General features: G+C 32.6%; 1 protein-coding gene across 3 annotated transcripts in view; it reads left to right on the forward strand.

Annotated features, from left to right (window-relative positions):
• LOC143245208 (polypyrimidine tract-binding protein 1-like) overlaps positions 1-17,582 on the forward strand; it is a 118,415-nt gene that overhangs the window by 85,222 nt on the left and 15,611 nt on the right. For all 3 annotated transcript variants that reach the window (XM_076491274.1, XM_076491276.1, XM_076491275.1), the window contains 7 exons: positions 1,362-1,511; positions 3,104-3,241; positions 8,762-8,813; positions 9,014-9,072; positions 11,155-11,317; positions 13,271-13,336; positions 14,140-14,270. In XM_076491274.1, coding sequence (XP_076347389.1) covers positions 1,362-1,511; positions 3,104-3,241; positions 8,762-8,813; positions 9,014-9,072; positions 11,155-11,317; positions 13,271-13,336; positions 14,140-14,270 — 759 coding nt within the window. The remainder of the gene's footprint in view (positions 1-1,361; positions 1,512-3,103; positions 3,242-8,761; positions 8,814-9,013; positions 9,073-11,154; positions 11,318-13,270; positions 13,337-14,139; positions 14,271-17,582) is intronic.

The raw sequence follows: 17,582 nt of genomic DNA on the forward strand, positions 1-17,582 counted from the left end.
ACACATTATATTAATAGTGAAGTGTACCAGGTTGTTCTACACAGTATATTTATTATTAACTTTACCAAGATGTATTACACAGTACACTTATTGTTAACTGTACCAAGATGTATTACACAGTACACTTATTGTTAACTGTACCAAGATGTATTACACAGTACACTTATTGTTAACTGTACCAAGATGTGTTACACAGTATATTTATTGTTAACTGTACCAAGATGTGTTACACAGTATATTTATTGTTAACTGTACCAAGATGTGTTACACAGTATATTTATTGTTAACTGTACCAAGATGTGTTACACAGTATATTGTTAACTGTACCAAGATGTGTTACACAGTATGCTGTTAACTGTACCAAGTTGTTCTACACAGTATGCTGTTAACGGTACCAAGTTGTTCTACACAGTATATTTATTATTAACCTTACCAAGATGTATTACACAGTACACTTATTGTTAACTGTACCAAGATGTATTACACAGTACACTTATTGTTAACTGTACCAAGATGTGTTACACAGTATATTTATTGTTAACTGTACCAAGATGTGTTACACAGTATATTTATTGTTAACTGTACCAAGATGTGTTACACAGTATATTTATTGTTAACTGTACCAAGATGTGTTACACAGTATATTGTTAACTGTACCAAGATGTGTTACACAGTATGCTGTTAACTGTACCAAGTTGTTCTACACAGTATGCTGTTAACGGTACCAAGTTGTTCTACACAGTATATTTATTATTAACCTTACCAAGATGTATTACACAGTACACTTATTGTTAACTGTACCAAGATGTGTTACACAGTATATTTATTGTTAACTGTACCAAGATGTGTTACACAGTATATTTATTGTTAACTGTACCAAGATGTGTTACACAGTATATTGTTAACTGTACCAAGATGTGTTACACAGTATGCTGTTAACTGTACCAAGTTGTTCTACACAGTATGTTGTTAACTGTACCAAGTTGTTCTACACAGTATATTTATTGTTAACTGTACCAAGATGTGTTACACAGTATATTGTTAACTGTACCAAGATGTGCTATACAATACATTTATTATTAACTGTACCAAGATGTGCTATACAGTATATTTACTGTTAAATGTACCAAGTTTTTTACTTAAGTAAGAAAACACATAATGTTAATATAATAATAGGTAGGTAAACAATGACGTGGAAGCATAAGGAGGAATTGTGTTGATTCTTGAACATGCTAACATGTTTCAACTGAACATTGGCCTGTCTAATATTATATCAAGATGTGCTAACAGTACATTATCAACTGTACCAACTTGTGTTACACAGTAGATTGTTAATTGTATTATGTTTCAATGGATTTTAGGCTTTTCTTGAAATGATGGAACCTACAGCTGTCACTACCATGGTCAACTATTACAACAGTTCAGGTGCTCCCCTTATTCGTGGGCGAACAGTTTATGTCCAGTTCTCAAACCATAAAGAACTGAAGACAGACAGCACCCATTCTAATGCAGTAAGTACCACTTTTAGCTGTCAAGTTAACATGTGTGTACATTGTAGGACTTGTGTATATTTATAACTAGTTGTCATGCCACACATAGATCGCTAACATTGTTTACCAGAAAAGTCTGGTATTTGTATTTATATAAAGTCCTCAAAACTGGAATTTATACTCAACATGTTTTGTACATGAGAGAAATTGAGTAATTTATTGTAGATGAAAATATTAAAATGTTGTTATGAACTGTTACATAAACATTTTGTTAGATTTAATATCTAAGATACATCTCAGTTATCTATTCTTGTCTTAGTGGATCAGAATAATAAAAACGCCCTATTTTATTTTTATTTCTACTTCAATTTACATTTCTCATAGTTATAACATTAAAAAGGTATTTCTTCATGTGTTTCTGGATCATTCGTAAGAGCTGTACTTACCTTAGATGCTATATTGGTAACTGTACCAAGTTGTTCCTCACGGTACATTGTACAAAATATTTACTTGAGTAAGAAAACAAATGTTAATATAATAATAGGTAGGTAAACTTTACTCCTCTCAGAATCAGCTTTCCTTTTTAGTATATCTTTTCCAGAACAGGAATGTGGGATGTGTATTCTGTAAAGTATAAGGTGAGATTCTCGGTTGTATTTTTGGAAGCCTTCAGACAAGAATGTGGGTTATATTTTAGGAATGCTTTAAGTATGAATGTGGCTATATTCTTGGAAGATTTGTAAGATATGAATAATGCAAGAGAATGGTTGAATGTATGGACACTTAAATACTTATCTAAGAAACAACACCTAAAGAGGGTAAATCTTAATTTTAAGCTTCTAGTTCACACAACCACATTTTTAATCATTATTTATGAACTGTATGATTAGTTGCTTTCTTTTGACAGTCTGTACTGTCAGATCAAGATGATCAGAGGGCCTAGGCACCTTCTGTTCATAGGCCCTACTAGCTATATAAGTTATATCCAAAGATTAACTTTCAAGGAAACTTTTCATGGACCCATAGTTTTCATAGGCACTGTGACTATTATGCCTAATAAATAATCTGGTCCTGACTGTCAGTACTTTTTTTGCTGTCTCTAATCTGACCTATCTGATTAAGATAAATCTTCAACATTTTAAAAGGTACTATGTATACAGATTTGTTTAATTAATTAATAGATCTTTAAGAAAACAAACATTAATCTAGTTATATGTTAATTGTAAAAAAAATAGTTTACACATTTTTCTAAACATGAAAAAATTGTTCTTAAAATATTGTTGATATGTTTATAGTTAAACAATATAGAAATAAACATTCATGTTAGTAGAATGAACATAATTCATTAAGAAATAACCAAGTAAAAATGTTTATTACACTGTGGCATTATATTTGCCAAACAATATTGGTGTTTGTAACTGTGGCTTAATCAACAGGTATCCTTAGCTATGTTAAGAAGTTATATATTTGTAGTAAAATGTTAAAAGCTGTTCATATCATAACTATAACAAAACTTAGGAGACGATTTAAAATTAACATGCAAGTATGCTCCCAAATATTAGAAACTAAAATAAAGGTTTCTGAACTTGTATGTTTTTATCATTTTTGTGAAGCATGCTAGTACACAAGCTGCACTGCAAGTTGCCCAAACCTTAGCATATCAAGCAGAAACTCAAGGTGGTCCAAACACTGTACTCAGGGTGGTAGTTGATAATCAGATCTATCCCGTAACATTAGACATCCTTTATCAGGTAAGACATGCAGCAATGGTATATTGAGGCTAATAAATTTTAGACCACTAAATAATGTTGAATGGATTATTGTTTGTCTTGAGTGTAATATTTTAGTTGCTTTAACCCCACATTAGTCTTCTGTAGAAAGTTTTTCATACTTGCTTTTCCTGGGTCTGAGTGGACCCCATCATAAAAATTAACTTGAAAATATTTAAATAATAATAAACTATTATTTTGGAAATAATAATACTCATTTTTTCATTTGTTAATCAATAATTGAATACTGATTACAACTTGTTTCTTTTTTACCACTTAAACTATGTAAAAGTTTAACACAAACTTGTCAAATACTGAAGGTGATGTGAACAACAAACACGTACATGCTTCTATCTGTTGGTGCCATGTTTACAAAACATTCGGGGTCTGGGAAGACCCTGGAAAACTAAAACAGGGTTCAAAGTGTTAAAATTCTGAACTAATTTATTCTTTAAAGACATTTGTGTGTTTAAACTTAGCCGAGATAGCTATTAATTTTATATTTACACCAGTTGTTTAATGTTATATCTATTCAGTATTAAAATTTGTATATTACTTGAGAGTTTTTTCATACAGTTTTAACAAATGCTATTTTTCTAAAGTTATTACCCTCATAACCAAGTTTCTTTATTTGTACTTTTACTCACAACTCTTGTACAAACCTCTTCTCAACACAACACTTTCACATATAACTTTCCTTGTATGATGTATTGATCTTCAAGTAATGTGTGTTTAACACTGTGTAGAACAAACAAGAGGAATGTTTCATTAGCAAACTCTACTTATATAGAAAAATGCCTACTAGTGGCTAAAATTAACGTTAACAACTGTTTGAAATCAAATAACTCAGGACAATATTACATGACAACAAAAAATAAATAGTATGTTAGACCTTCTCACTCATACTCAATGTGAAACTCGCTAACATAAATAAAATCAGTAAAGTTAATTTTTGTACATATTATAAATCTAATGTTTTGGGTTCACTAATGTTATGACATGCTCTAGGTCAGGGGTTCTTAACCAGGGGTGCGAGGATGCCCATGAATAATTAAAGCAAATCTATATTTTTACATACGAGTATGCTTTATATTTTTATATTTAAGTTTTCAGGGGTTGCGAGAAATGATTACTGATTTGAAAGGGGTGCAAACACTGAAAAAGGTTAAGAACCACTGCTCTAGGTGAAACAAACTGATGTTTTTTTCAAATCTTAACTTGGGTGCAAATTGGTAGTAACGGTCTCACTTTCATCAAACTGATCTGAAGGTACAGCATCATTAGTTGTTTCTTCAGTGCTCTCTTGATTATGTCATTTGATTAATTGCAAGATTCAATTGATTAGCAACCTGCAAAATTATCAGATGAAGGTTTTTGTTTTTATCCTCTTCAAAACTTTTATCATCATTATGGGACTGAAGATTCTATCTTCCAGTCTCGCATGCCACAGCTAATCATTATGTCTGCGAAATTCCTAATCATCACTGCTGACAATAAAAGTGCTTATTCCAATAGGTAATGAATAATTTATCTAATATGTTTCTTTGCTTTTCTAAAATCATGCATCAACACATTTTCAACAACAAAAGTTGTTTTCTCTTTCACGATGGTTAGCTTGATGAATATGTCATTTATATCTGACACATTCTTTCAAAAAAGGCTTCATTAAATCCAATCTTGTAGTTAGTTGTTGTGCACTACTCGGAAAGAATCCAGTAAACAATTTATTGCCACATCAGTATTTGATCTTTGATTCTTGTTTGCACCAATTAAATTTTCTGCTGCTGCCATTACAGCTGCACATCCAGGTGCAATTAATGGTGTTTTCAAATTTCATTTTATTGCACAAAGTTCTTAAGACTATTCAGATGTGAACTGTCATACATGGTCGATAACTAAACCATACAGCAATCCATGTTTTACAAACAAGACCTGAAAAATCTTGATTCTATTTGCAGACATCAGAGACTTCTTGCCATTTAAAATAGGCATTAATAATTAGCAAAACGAAAAGGGTTACCATGAATTCTTTGCCAATGCATGCAAGACCATTCCTATTGATGTACTTTTGTTATCGGTGGCTCCACCTTTATCTACAAACAGGAAAAAAAACGTCACTGTTGCTTCAACTTCTGAATCTGATCCAGTTTGAGTGTAATAAGTCTCTGTTTTTGACAGTGTGTGAGGCATAGAAGTGTCTGGTCTCCTATTCCATCCTTGTAAACATGAGTTAACTCTGTCTCAGTTCCATAACTGGAGGCATCAGAATAAATCTTCAGGGGTGAACTTGGATCTCAGTGTACCAAAAGTGGTTCAATTCATGACAACATCTTTGCTTGTTTGAAGTTGTCATTGCATTGTTTGGTTGTCTTCCATGTTTATTTGATTTTTCATTCTTAATAATTCATGAAAGGGGGCATTAAAAATTAGCCAAACTAGGGAAAAAATCATCCATAAAAATTAAGTGCACCAAAAAAAGGATTAAAGTTGCTTCGTGTTGTTTGATGCTAGTGCTTCTTAAATGGTTTCAGATTTTTCTTCTGTTGGTTGTATGGTATCCTTAATAACCTGGTATCTTAATTATTCAACTTCACATTTCATAAAACTACATTTGTCTTTAATCATCAGGAAACCTCCCTTTTCAATCACTTCATGCATGTAAACAAGTCTCTACAGATTATCTTGGCCATCTTTACAAGTCAAAATTGTGTCATTCTGAAAGTCTGATACACAAAAAATCCCAGCCAATAATGAATCCGTGAAGTACCAGAAAAGGTCTAGTGAATATCAGAGTACATAGATCTGATGATTGGCTCTAAATTATTCAAATGTGTAACAATTGTAAGCGTCTCTTCCACTCAACTTGACAAACAAATCAGTGTAGGAATAAGACATTATTCCACTTGGAATAAAAGTTAAACTGTAAACTGCAAAGAAACAAATTTGACCACTCTTTTTAAGAACTATAATGAATGAAGTTGCCCAGGACTTAGGTGTTCCAGAAGCAACCATACATTTTAATTCTTCTTTCAACTTTCCCTTCAATGGCAAAAGTTACTAGTCTACTCTTTAACAGTTTTGGAATAACCCTTATTTTAAGGCCAAATGAGCTCGATAATTTTTTACACACCCCATATCATCCTTATATAAATTACTATAGTTGTGCAAAACTTGCTGTAATACAAGTTCCTTGTTGACATGATTCAGTGTATGTACATTCTTGCAATTTACTCAAGTCATGCAGCCAGAATCTTCCCAAACCTAAAGGTTTACCAGGTTTCACAACAAATATTTCATATGGTTTAATGCAACCTTCATATTGGATCTTTATGCCAATTTTACCAAATGGCATAATCCTTTCTCTTATACAAGGCTTCAGAACAACAGAGATCCTTAGTAACTTTATATTTGAAATTTTCTTATAAAAAGTCTGCAAAAATTAGAGAAATAGCTGATTCTGTGTCTATTTTCATTATAACATCTTCATCTTCATAAAACCACAATTGGAATAACTCTTCTTTATTTTAATAAAAAAAGGTCTGTTCTTGTTTAGTGTAAGCCATTTTACCTAACCTATCTGGTGCTCAGATCTATTCGTTTCTGACCCCGATTTATGTTTGTGCCACTTGGTAGCAAAACGTCCAAAAATCAGCAATTTTATTTTTGCCAAAAGTTTATTCTCCATGTGGTTGGCTTTTTGGCATCTAGTGAATACTGAAAACCTTCCTCTAGAAGCTCTCTTATCTTGTTGAAATCTTAATTTCTTTTTTTTGCAGCTTATTAACAGCAGCTAATACAATTACAGCAATATTTTGATCTCTAATGTTCATTGAAGTAGCATTTCTAACAGCATCATCAATTTTAGTATCATCTTTTTCAACAAGCATTGTCTTTAATACATTCATTCTTGATTTCCAATAGGAATTGATTGGGTAATCTGTCTTTAATTTATCTCCAAAGTCCCAGGTCTTGCTCAGGTTATGTAAACCTCTGACATGCTTGACAGTTGTCTTCTGTGTTCATTTTCCAAACTTGTACCTTTCTGCTAACTGATGTGAATTTGGATCTTACTGGTCCATAACTATTTTATTAAAATTCTCATTTACAGTGTTGATAAAACTGTAAAAACTCCATAAAATTCTCTATCAATTAGACTAAGGAAGACTGACTTGTATTATTTCTTATCAGTTCTGTGAAGAAATTCTCTACACATGCACACATATGTGTACACACAAAAAAACACTTCAGAGTCAAACATTTCCTCTTTAGGCTATTCTCACCAACCAATCCCATAACTGCCACTATTGGTATAAACTTAGCCTTGTATAAGTCCTCAACAAAGAGACAAGAAATTAAAATACAAAATGATGCTTAGCCTTAAACTTCAGTTCCAAAATAAATTTTCATTACATATGGTTCACATGGCATTTAAAGTTAAACCTGATCTTGACACACATTTTTAAAAAAATGGTCACAAGAATTTCTCAATTTTGTCAACCAAATCAGACAATCTTTTTTGCATGTAATTTCTTTCTATATCTTTATATCATGGTTGGTGGTTGCAATTTAGTCGGCTTCAAGTAGTGTGTGTATGACACCACATACAAAATGAACGTTTTAAGTAGCAGACTCCTACTTGTGTAACAGAAATGCTCACTAATGACTCAAGTTAACATTAAAAACTGTTTAAAGTAAATAGGCAGAATATTACATAACAATAAAACAACCATTGATGTATTGAAATTTGTTAGTATCTTTACTCTCATAATCAGCTTTCCTTGTTAGTAACTTTACTCACACACTCAGCTTTCCTTGTTAGTACCTTTATTTTCACTGTCAGCTTTCCTTGCTAGTATCTTTACTCAAACGCTCAGCTTTCCTTGTTGGTACCTTTACTCACATGCTCAGCTTTCCTTGTTGGTACCTTTACTCACACACTCAGCTTTCCTTGTTGGTACCTTTACTCACACACTCAGCTTTCCTTGTTGGTACCTTTACTCACACACTCAGCTTTCCTTGTTGGTACCTTCACTCACACACTCAGCTTTCCTTGATAGTACCTTTATTTTCACAGCCAGCTTTCCTTGCTAGTACCTTTACTCTTGCAATCAGCATTCCTTGCTAATACCTTTACTCTTACAGTCAGCTTTCCTTGTTAGTACCATTATTTTCACAGCCAGCTTTCCTTGCTAGTAACTTTACTCACCCAGTCAGCTTTCTTCATTTATCAGGAATATTTTTTTTGTTCAAAACATTCAATATTAATTGTGTTGAAAATTGTTTAGCTTCCAACAGCCAGTGTTTTTTTCATGGTGTTTTGTGATTTGTGTTTCTGGATTGATTGATCAAATTTTCTATGATTGTAAAGGGTCCATTAAAACAACTAAAAAAAATTGCATGCTTAGAAGTGCAATGCTAGTAAAACATTATTGAAAAATACATTTCTGAATATTATTAAGACAGTTGTGAATAAATATTTCATAAATTTACTTCTGATTCTAGATATTTTCCAGGGTTGGAAAAGTACTGAAAATTGTCACCTTTACCAAGAATAGTAAGTATATAGCTTTAAACTATTATTCTATCTGTCCCCTCATAGATTTTATAGGTATTGGAGAAGTTACGTATAGAACCTGGGGTGAAACAAAAATATTTATAAATATATATTTCATTAAGTATAGCATGAAAAAGACTGCACAGAGTTATTCCTAAAATATTCTTGAAAGAAACTGTATTTTTTCTTGTGTTTTCCAGACACATTCCAGGCTCTGATACAATATCCCGATATCATCACAACACAGGCAGCGAAACTTGTAAGTCTCCATATTTCAGATATTATCATAGTTAAGTGGTGCTACCAGTTTTTTTGCTAGTAGTAGTTATCCATATGTTAACCAATTACATCAATCTGTTCTTTTTATATCAAAGAACACCAAGTGAGGTGAAATACAGTTCTTGAATGCAATACAGCTAAGCCAAAGTAACATGTTATCCCCCATAATGTAATTATGTTATATGTAGAAGGAAGTTGGTATGTAAAAACAAATTTAGTGCTAACCCTACTAATTAAGATGTTTATTGGTTTTAACTTTTATATCTTACCTTCATTTCAAGATATTAAGGTATTTATTTGATCTTCTGTCTGGCTGTTGAATTTTCCTTTTAACATAACAAAGAACAGCAAGATGTCTTTTGGTCCATTAAAGCTGCTTTATCCATGAAATTAAACAAAGTAATGAAAAACACACATCAAAACCAGCCCTTCATCATTCAAGTATTTATCAAATTTTCTTATTAACTCTCTAAAATTAACTGCATTCACTACATCTGAAAATAACTCATTCTAGGGATTAACCATATATTAGAAAAATAAAGTTGTCTTAACTGAAGATGACTTCTTCTGTGTCAAAATCTACATTTGTGTTCACTAATCCTACCATTTTCACCATTAAATAAGGAAAAAAGATGCTACATCCACAATATTAATTCCTTTAAAAATCATTAACACCTCAATCGGGTCTCCTTTAACTTTTCTTTTTTCAAAAGAAAATAAATTCAAAGATTTTAACCCACCTTCATATGATAACCTTTCCATCTGACTGATTTTCTGTTTATGTTCTGTTTGGTGATGTTTTTTCAGGTTAACTTTCTTGTACTCTGTTCAACTGACTTACTGTAGTATGTTCTGTGTGGTTAATTACACAGGCCTGTGATGGTTTGTCGTGAAATTTTTAAACTTTCTACAGTAATTCCCGTATGCTGAATCCAAAAATGATATCCGTTTTCCTCTACCACATACGAATATTTCACGAAATGTCCTATGTACTTTTGTATAAGTGAATCATTTTCATTGGAATTAGGTCATATTTTGTTATGCTTAAAATGTCAATAACCACTGGCTATAGATTTCTCTAGGACAATTGTAATGCAAGTTTTATCAGTTATTCTAGAACCCAAACACAGTAGACATTATAACAAAAAAATATTCATTGTGGTAAGCAAAATAATAATTTAATCAAATTAAGGTTTATTTTTCTTGGTTTGTAAGAAACCCTTACATGATAATATATACGTATATATTATTTTCAAAATCTGCATAACTGTGTTATGGAAAACCCATTAATAAAACCAAAACATCTTTTATTGAGTTTAAAGTTCCAGGTGTGTGTTATCATTTTTGTGGCTGGTTTTTTTCTACATTATCTCTCTCTCTGTGTGTGTGTGTGTGTGTGTGAGACTGTGAAACAGCAGAGTTAGACAAGTTTGAATTTAGCATATAAAATATATTATCATAAACTTTTCAAAGCATTATTTCCAAGATAAATTATTTAAGTAATATCATTTATGACCATCATACTATCATGAACCACTAATTCCTAATTACTGGTGATCTGCTTGCCCTGTGTTGGATGTTTCCAAAATTTAAAAAATAATAAATAAATGTTTGTTATTCATGGATTATTGAAGGGAAGGTCATTGATATTTGTATTTAGGTTTTGAAAATTATTATTGGAGTACTTTATGTGTATATTTAGTGTTATGAGTTGCAACATATCACCATCAAAATAAATATGCATGACACATTATTCACTTTGATTGCAGTAAGAATATTTTTCTCCCTTTAAGTTTTGTTCAGCTTTCATGAGTAATAGGTTGTCGCTTAACACTGTATATTGTTATGGAGAACAAACATGTTTTAAGTTTGTGAACACACTTGTAACATTCAGTTACGTAAGGCTTATTTTTCTCAGAACCTTATGGAATCTGTATGGACAGAATGTTTGTAAAATTCTTTTGAAGTTCACGATCAGTAGGTGAATTGGTTGGTAAATTGGATTTCAAAAATTGATATAAATATATAAATGTACAAGGTTCTTCTATTTTAACTTTGGCAGACTCTGAATGGACAGAACATTTACAATGCCTGCTGCACTCTTAGAATTGAGTACTCCAAACTGACCAATTTAAATGTTAAATATAACAATGAGAAAAGCAGGGATTTCACAAACCCAACTTTGATGACTGGTGATCCAACTTTAGATGCTCTAGGAATAGCAGGTATGTTATAGCAAATGGTTCACTCAAAGTTTTCATATGAATCTGTGAGAATGCAGAAATCCTATGATTTTTTTTTAATTATAAATATATGAGAAAAAGGGTTTGGTTTAAAGAAATTATTATTAATTAATTAATTATGAATAAAGTTTAGTTTTTGTTTATTTTTTATAAAAATATTTAATGCAATGTTTGTTTTAAATATTAAAATTGAATTTTTGTCAGGATAAGCTGTTTTTTTATGATGTTTGTGAGCAGTGATTAATATGTATATGCAGTAGATGTGATCTACTGTTTGTGAGCAGTGATTAATATGTATATGCAGTAGGGTGTGACAGTTGTATTTCTTCAGAGTCCTTATGTTTTGATGTTGTGGTTTTGGTAAATTTAAATCAGTGGATGTGATAACATAATACAGTGGAACCCCTCAGATCCAGTCACCCCTCAGATCCAGTCACCCCTTGAAAGTGGTTATTCAATCACAGTCCCTTTTTTTGTTTACATAATCTCTAATTATGTACAGTGGAACCCCTTTAATCAGGCCAGTTTGTCTCAGTCCTGAAGGTGGCTGCTTTAGAGGGATTCCACTGTAATCACATTTCAGAGTGATAAAGGAAGTGACAGTTGCATATCCTCAGAGCTCAAATGCTATGAGGGTGTGATTATGATAAGTTTTAAAGTTATGATTAAACTGTTAGGTTGAGCTTGTCTAACATTTCCAGTTAGTTGGATCCCAGGTGGATCAGTAGTAAGCTTGCATATTTACAATACTGAAATCCATAGTTTTATTCTATACAGTAGACAGACTACATATGTGTGTTGCTCTGTGGTAAAACAACAATGACAAGAATTGAATATCTTGGTCTGTGAATCCCAAGAGGGTTTACGGTTCAGACTATATTGCTCAAAAAATGCTTTCCACAATTTGGAGCCTTTGCTAAGTTATAGGAATAACCATCAAATTCCACTATTCAGTCTGATAAAAGTAGTGCAACAGTAGTCAGACAACTGACTGACTAGAATAGTTTTAGCTCTTGATTACTGGAGTGCATTTTTATTAGTGTGTGTACAGCCTTACCAGAAATATAATTTAACATAATAATTGTTGGTGAAATTATATTTTTTTATTGAAATATGATTAAGAAAAGAAAGGAGCCCTCTAGTGGCACAGCAGGATGTCTACAGATTTACATTGCTAGAAACAAGATTTCAATACCTGTGGTGGGCTGAGCACAAATAGCCCATTGTGTAGCTTTATGCTTAGGTTCAGACAAAATTAAAGTATAAGTAGACACATAAAGAGTAACATAAGAAATTAGTATCTTAATGTATTGTTGTTGTTTTTAACTTCATGTGAAGCTACATGAGGGCTGTCTGTCTGCATTAGCTGTGTTCATAATTTAATATTGTAAGACAAGAGGGGAAGGCAGTTAGTCATCACCACCCACCACCAACTCTTGGGCTTATCTTTTAACAATGACAGTGGGATTTATTGTCACTTCATAACACCCTCGTGACTGAAGGGTTGAGCATGTTTTGTATAACAGAGATTTGAACCCTCAAGTCTCAAATTATAAGTCAACTGTCTTAACCACCATGCAGAACCAATCTTAATGTAAGAAATGTGTGTGATTTTTTTTTATTATGATTCTGGTGCTTTTCTGTTTCCGAAATTGCAAAACCGATGGCAAAAATGTACTTGTACCATGGAGTAAATACTGATCAAAGACTAAATTAGTGAAAACCATGGTCATATAAAGCATTTAAATATTAATCACTGTAAAGTCATCTAACATAAGGAACTATATATATATTGATATTTTTGATTTCAGTAATTACTTTTATGTGCTAGTTTCCTAAAGCTGCATTTTATTTCTTGGTAGAAATAAGTGTATACTTTTAGTATTAATTTGTCAGGACAAATTGACACTGACAAACATACTTATTGTCACTAAGGTTCCATGACATCTCCATTCAACCCTGCATCAGGTCTTGCTTCTCCTCTAACAGCTACTTATGGGGGTAAGATTTAGTAACTTTGAAACAATTGCTTATACATTTAAAATTTATGATATTTCAATTTAAATACTAAATGAACCTATCTCAACCACTTTTAAGTTTGAAAGAGTCAAGGTGGCTTGTTATTCCTTAAATATAAGCCTAAACGCTTGGATCATAGCTACTTTTATTTTGATTCTCGTAATTATAAATTAATTTAAAATGATTATCAGTGTGATAGATGGTGTATCCCCACTGCAGTGTGGTTCCTTCTTCTTCAGTCACCTCCAAATCCTAGCATACATTTTATAATCCCATGTTGCAGCTTGTACCCTAGGATCCATTTTTAAAAGTATTCAGCATATTTTATTTCATGTTAATGTGTTTTGGTTTATGGCTTGAAAATGTATGGTTATAAGTAAAATTAATCAGAGGTTGGGATTTGCTGTTTTTAATGCAGTCCTTCTCATGATTTTGTTTATTCATTTAGCTTCATTTGGATATAATTATTTAATTTCACTGTGTGTGTGTGTATGTCTATATATATTTCATTACTTGTATACATAATTTTTCATAATTACACTCTGAATTTATCTGATATACTAGAAAATGGCAAAATGTTCCTTCACAGTATAGTAAAGGCAGGAATTCAGAAATTATCTTTCACTTGGAATTTATATAAGTGCAAGAGAAATGATTTTTTGGGATTAAATATCAATATTTGGAAGATTATAAAAGTGTCTTCACACATCCACAACTTAGCTGTAACTGGTTAGTTACTGTTTACCACATATTACTTTCTTATGCATATATTGGAAATTCTGTAGCAATCCCCTTTGGTGGATTTGCCCTACCACCTACTGTCACTTCCCCTTCAGTCCTGGGTCTCTCTAGGATTCGGCTACCCGGGCACCCAGTTGTCGGATGTGTCCTCCTTTCCAGCAACCTAAATGAACAGGTACTGTGCAGGCTTTGAATGTCCCAGTTAATCATGTTATTTCAAGTCTCTCTCTGCAACTTTCTACCTGAAATGTAAACAATACTTTACATCATCAGTATGAATATTTCTTTTGAAACTCCAGAGATCTGATTAAGCACAAAAGTATAACCCTTGCAAGGCCAGTTTTAGACTGAAATTTGTAATGCATTTTTTTATATGTATATTTTTTACCATTTCTAGATATTAATTAATGACTGATGCTAATATTCGATTTCCTTTTAACTAATTTTAAAAAAGATTGGCTAACCACTATCAAATTGCAGTGGGCTAACAACCTACTCACTTAAATACTTGTTGAAGAATCTGCAAGCGATTGCGGCCCAATGTTCCGAGATGGAATCTCATGGTGATAACTAACTAACTAACTAACCACTATAAAATGTTAATATAAAATAGAGATAATGTTGAACTTCAAATAATATGTTTCAGAGTTGTTTTTTAATGATTTATATTTATTTTTGATGGCAAGAATAATCCTTATGTTATAAAAAAACAACAAACTCAGGTAGATGTTTTCAAGATTGCATACTATTTGCAGGTTAAAATAAACATTATATTAATGTTTTAAGTATACATTAATATAGAGTAATACACTCTTCAAAATCATTTATATAAGTGGAGAATGTAAGATATTATGTCTGAAATTAATTTCTGCTTACATAAATAGCTATTCTAATTTAGTGCTGCCCTCGATTTGCAAAACGTTTTTTGTGTGCCATAAATCTTTCACTCCCATGCAAATGGGTAAACTGATTCTCGTATTTAAATTATCACATGACAAACCTTCACCAACAGTAGTGCCACACACCCATGTGACTCCCTCTATGCTATTCTGCTCAATATTACTTTCTACTTGGACAATGTTCATGTTCAGGTGTTTAGTTTGTGCTCTCTTTAAGTGTTTTTTTTTTGTGTTTTTTTCATATCTCTGTTTCAAAGCCTCTAAACAAAAATACTATTTATTATACAATATTCGTATTGTACACTATTCCAAAGTGGAACTATTTTATATTTCTGCAAAGTTACAAAAATAATACTTCATTACCAAATTTTTCTACGTTTTATTTCTTTCGTAGACACAGTTGTGTTTGGCTATTCAATTTGAATTATTAATTCCAAATTTTAATTTCTTACTTTAAAGGTTATATCTTCTATCAGGACATTTACACAGGCTTCAGGTGGCATTTCTGGACAAGGAAATTATTGGCTTTACTTCACCAGGAGAGTGATATTTCAATGATTTTACTTACGTTGGGCCTCATCTTGAGTTTGGAAGCCTGCATATTTTAAAATATGGTCTACCATATTAGTTCCAGTTTATAACTTTAGTTTTCTTATTCTTTCAATCTTTTCATTGATTTGTTTCTTGCCACTTTCCACCTTTATTCTCAGTCAGATCTGATTGACTTTCACAGTTTTTTACATACTCTGATTGTTTCATTGCCTTCAAGGGTTCTTTTTATTGACTCCATTTCCCACAGTTCCATTCCCTTGAACCACTCAGCTGTTCATGATGTTTCTTCCTTCCTCTCTTACCCATTGGATTTGGAGTATGATTTGATTGACCTTTTATTCCTTGATTTCTCATTACTGCAATCAATTCCTGGTGTGTAAACTGTAGTCAGGCACCTTACCTTTTACCTGTATCTCAACCCCATCATCTGGTGGAGGTACTTTGTCTGTCGAGCACTGGAACCACACTTCTACATTCATCTTTTATTATCTTCTTTGGATTGCTGTTTCTTCCTCAATGAGATACCATCTTCCACCTGTTGTCATCCTTTGCTTTTCAGTGAAACTGTAACTTTCAGGGTTTGTCCCTTGTTTTGAGCAGAATCCTTTTCTGGTGTGAGTGGTGCTTGTCCAGGTATACTTTAATTTTTAACAATGTACTAAATCTTGCACCATAAGTCCACATTAACTTTTATTCATTTTTATGATTTTCATGGCCACAAAATGCACACTGTTCTTTACAATCACATAAACTAGAGTTGAGATTTTCCACAAGATCACCCATAGGTTATCCTTCATGATGCATTTGCTTCATAAATAAATATGCCCGTTCTATACTGTATTAACTTGTGGATATTGTGGATAAAGCATAAGGGGATTGCTTCACATTCCTACCAATTCTTAGATTGAATAAATCAGACTTTTCAAAATATGGTTTCATGGTCACCCATTGCACTGTCTGTCTTGTGAGTGTTCTTCCAGACTGTCCAATACATCCCCCTCTTTTCTTCCAGTGGAGTAAGAAAGTCCTTACACTTTCCAGTTCCAGGCCATGGGGGTGATGGACCATGGAGGTATCTTTCTGAATGAGAGATATGCAGTATAAGTGATAAAGACTCCATTCAGTTGAATGTAGGGCAGTTATGTGCTGCTGGTTTAGATGATAAGATGTCCCCAAAATGGATGCTTCATCTCTGCACAGATTTTTCTGTGAGAATGTTGCATTTTTTGGAGTGCACTGTCATAATGATTGTGATTCCTCATCCTACCTCCACATGGAAGTTGATCCCTAGTAGTTGAGTTTTAGATTTGGAACTAAATCAATGAACATCATGTTCTTGCATGCAGTGAGATAAGGATCCCTCATCTTACTCTTCATGGATGTCAGTTTCCAGTGGTTGAGTTTTGAATTTAAAGCTAAACCAGTCAACATGGTGTACTGACACACTTTGTGTGCTAGCATGAAAGAATTCCACCCCTTCAGTTGGAATCCATCATCTTACCTCTACTTGGATGTCCATTCCCAGATGTTGAGCTTTGGATTTAGAGCTAAATAAATCAACATAAGTCCTCAAAGGTGATCAGGATGTCCCTGGTCCCCTAATCTCTTTGCTTCAAATACACTACCACAGGTCATGTTTTGTGGGTCATGGTGAGTGCACTTACAGGTTGCTCCACATCCTTCTCTTGGTACTGAATTTCAGGTGTTTCCAGTCTGTTTACTTTGAGTGGAATACATGTACATGCATTTTATTTTACTTGCATGTTCTACATACACAGATTGATTGTGGGATTTCTATCTCTGGTTGGCTGAACTTGATGGGAATATGGTATGATCCTCTTTCCTACCCATGCATATATGTCAGTTCTTGGCCATTTATTTTTAGATCATAGTTGATTTACCAAGAGTATAATCCTTGTCTTAACCCTGCATGAATATCAGTTCCTAATGGTTGAGTTTTGGACACAGTTGACTTGCTATTTATGGTCTGTTGCATCTAGCCAGTCTACACTTTGGGGCACATCATTTATTTTATC

This window comes from Tachypleus tridentatus, chromosome 2 (genome assembly GCF_004210375.1).
Source record: "Tachypleus tridentatus isolate NWPU-2018 chromosome 2, ASM421037v1, whole genome shotgun sequence".
Lineage (NCBI taxonomy): Eukaryota > Metazoa > Arthropoda > Merostomata > Xiphosura > Limulidae > Tachypleus > Tachypleus tridentatus.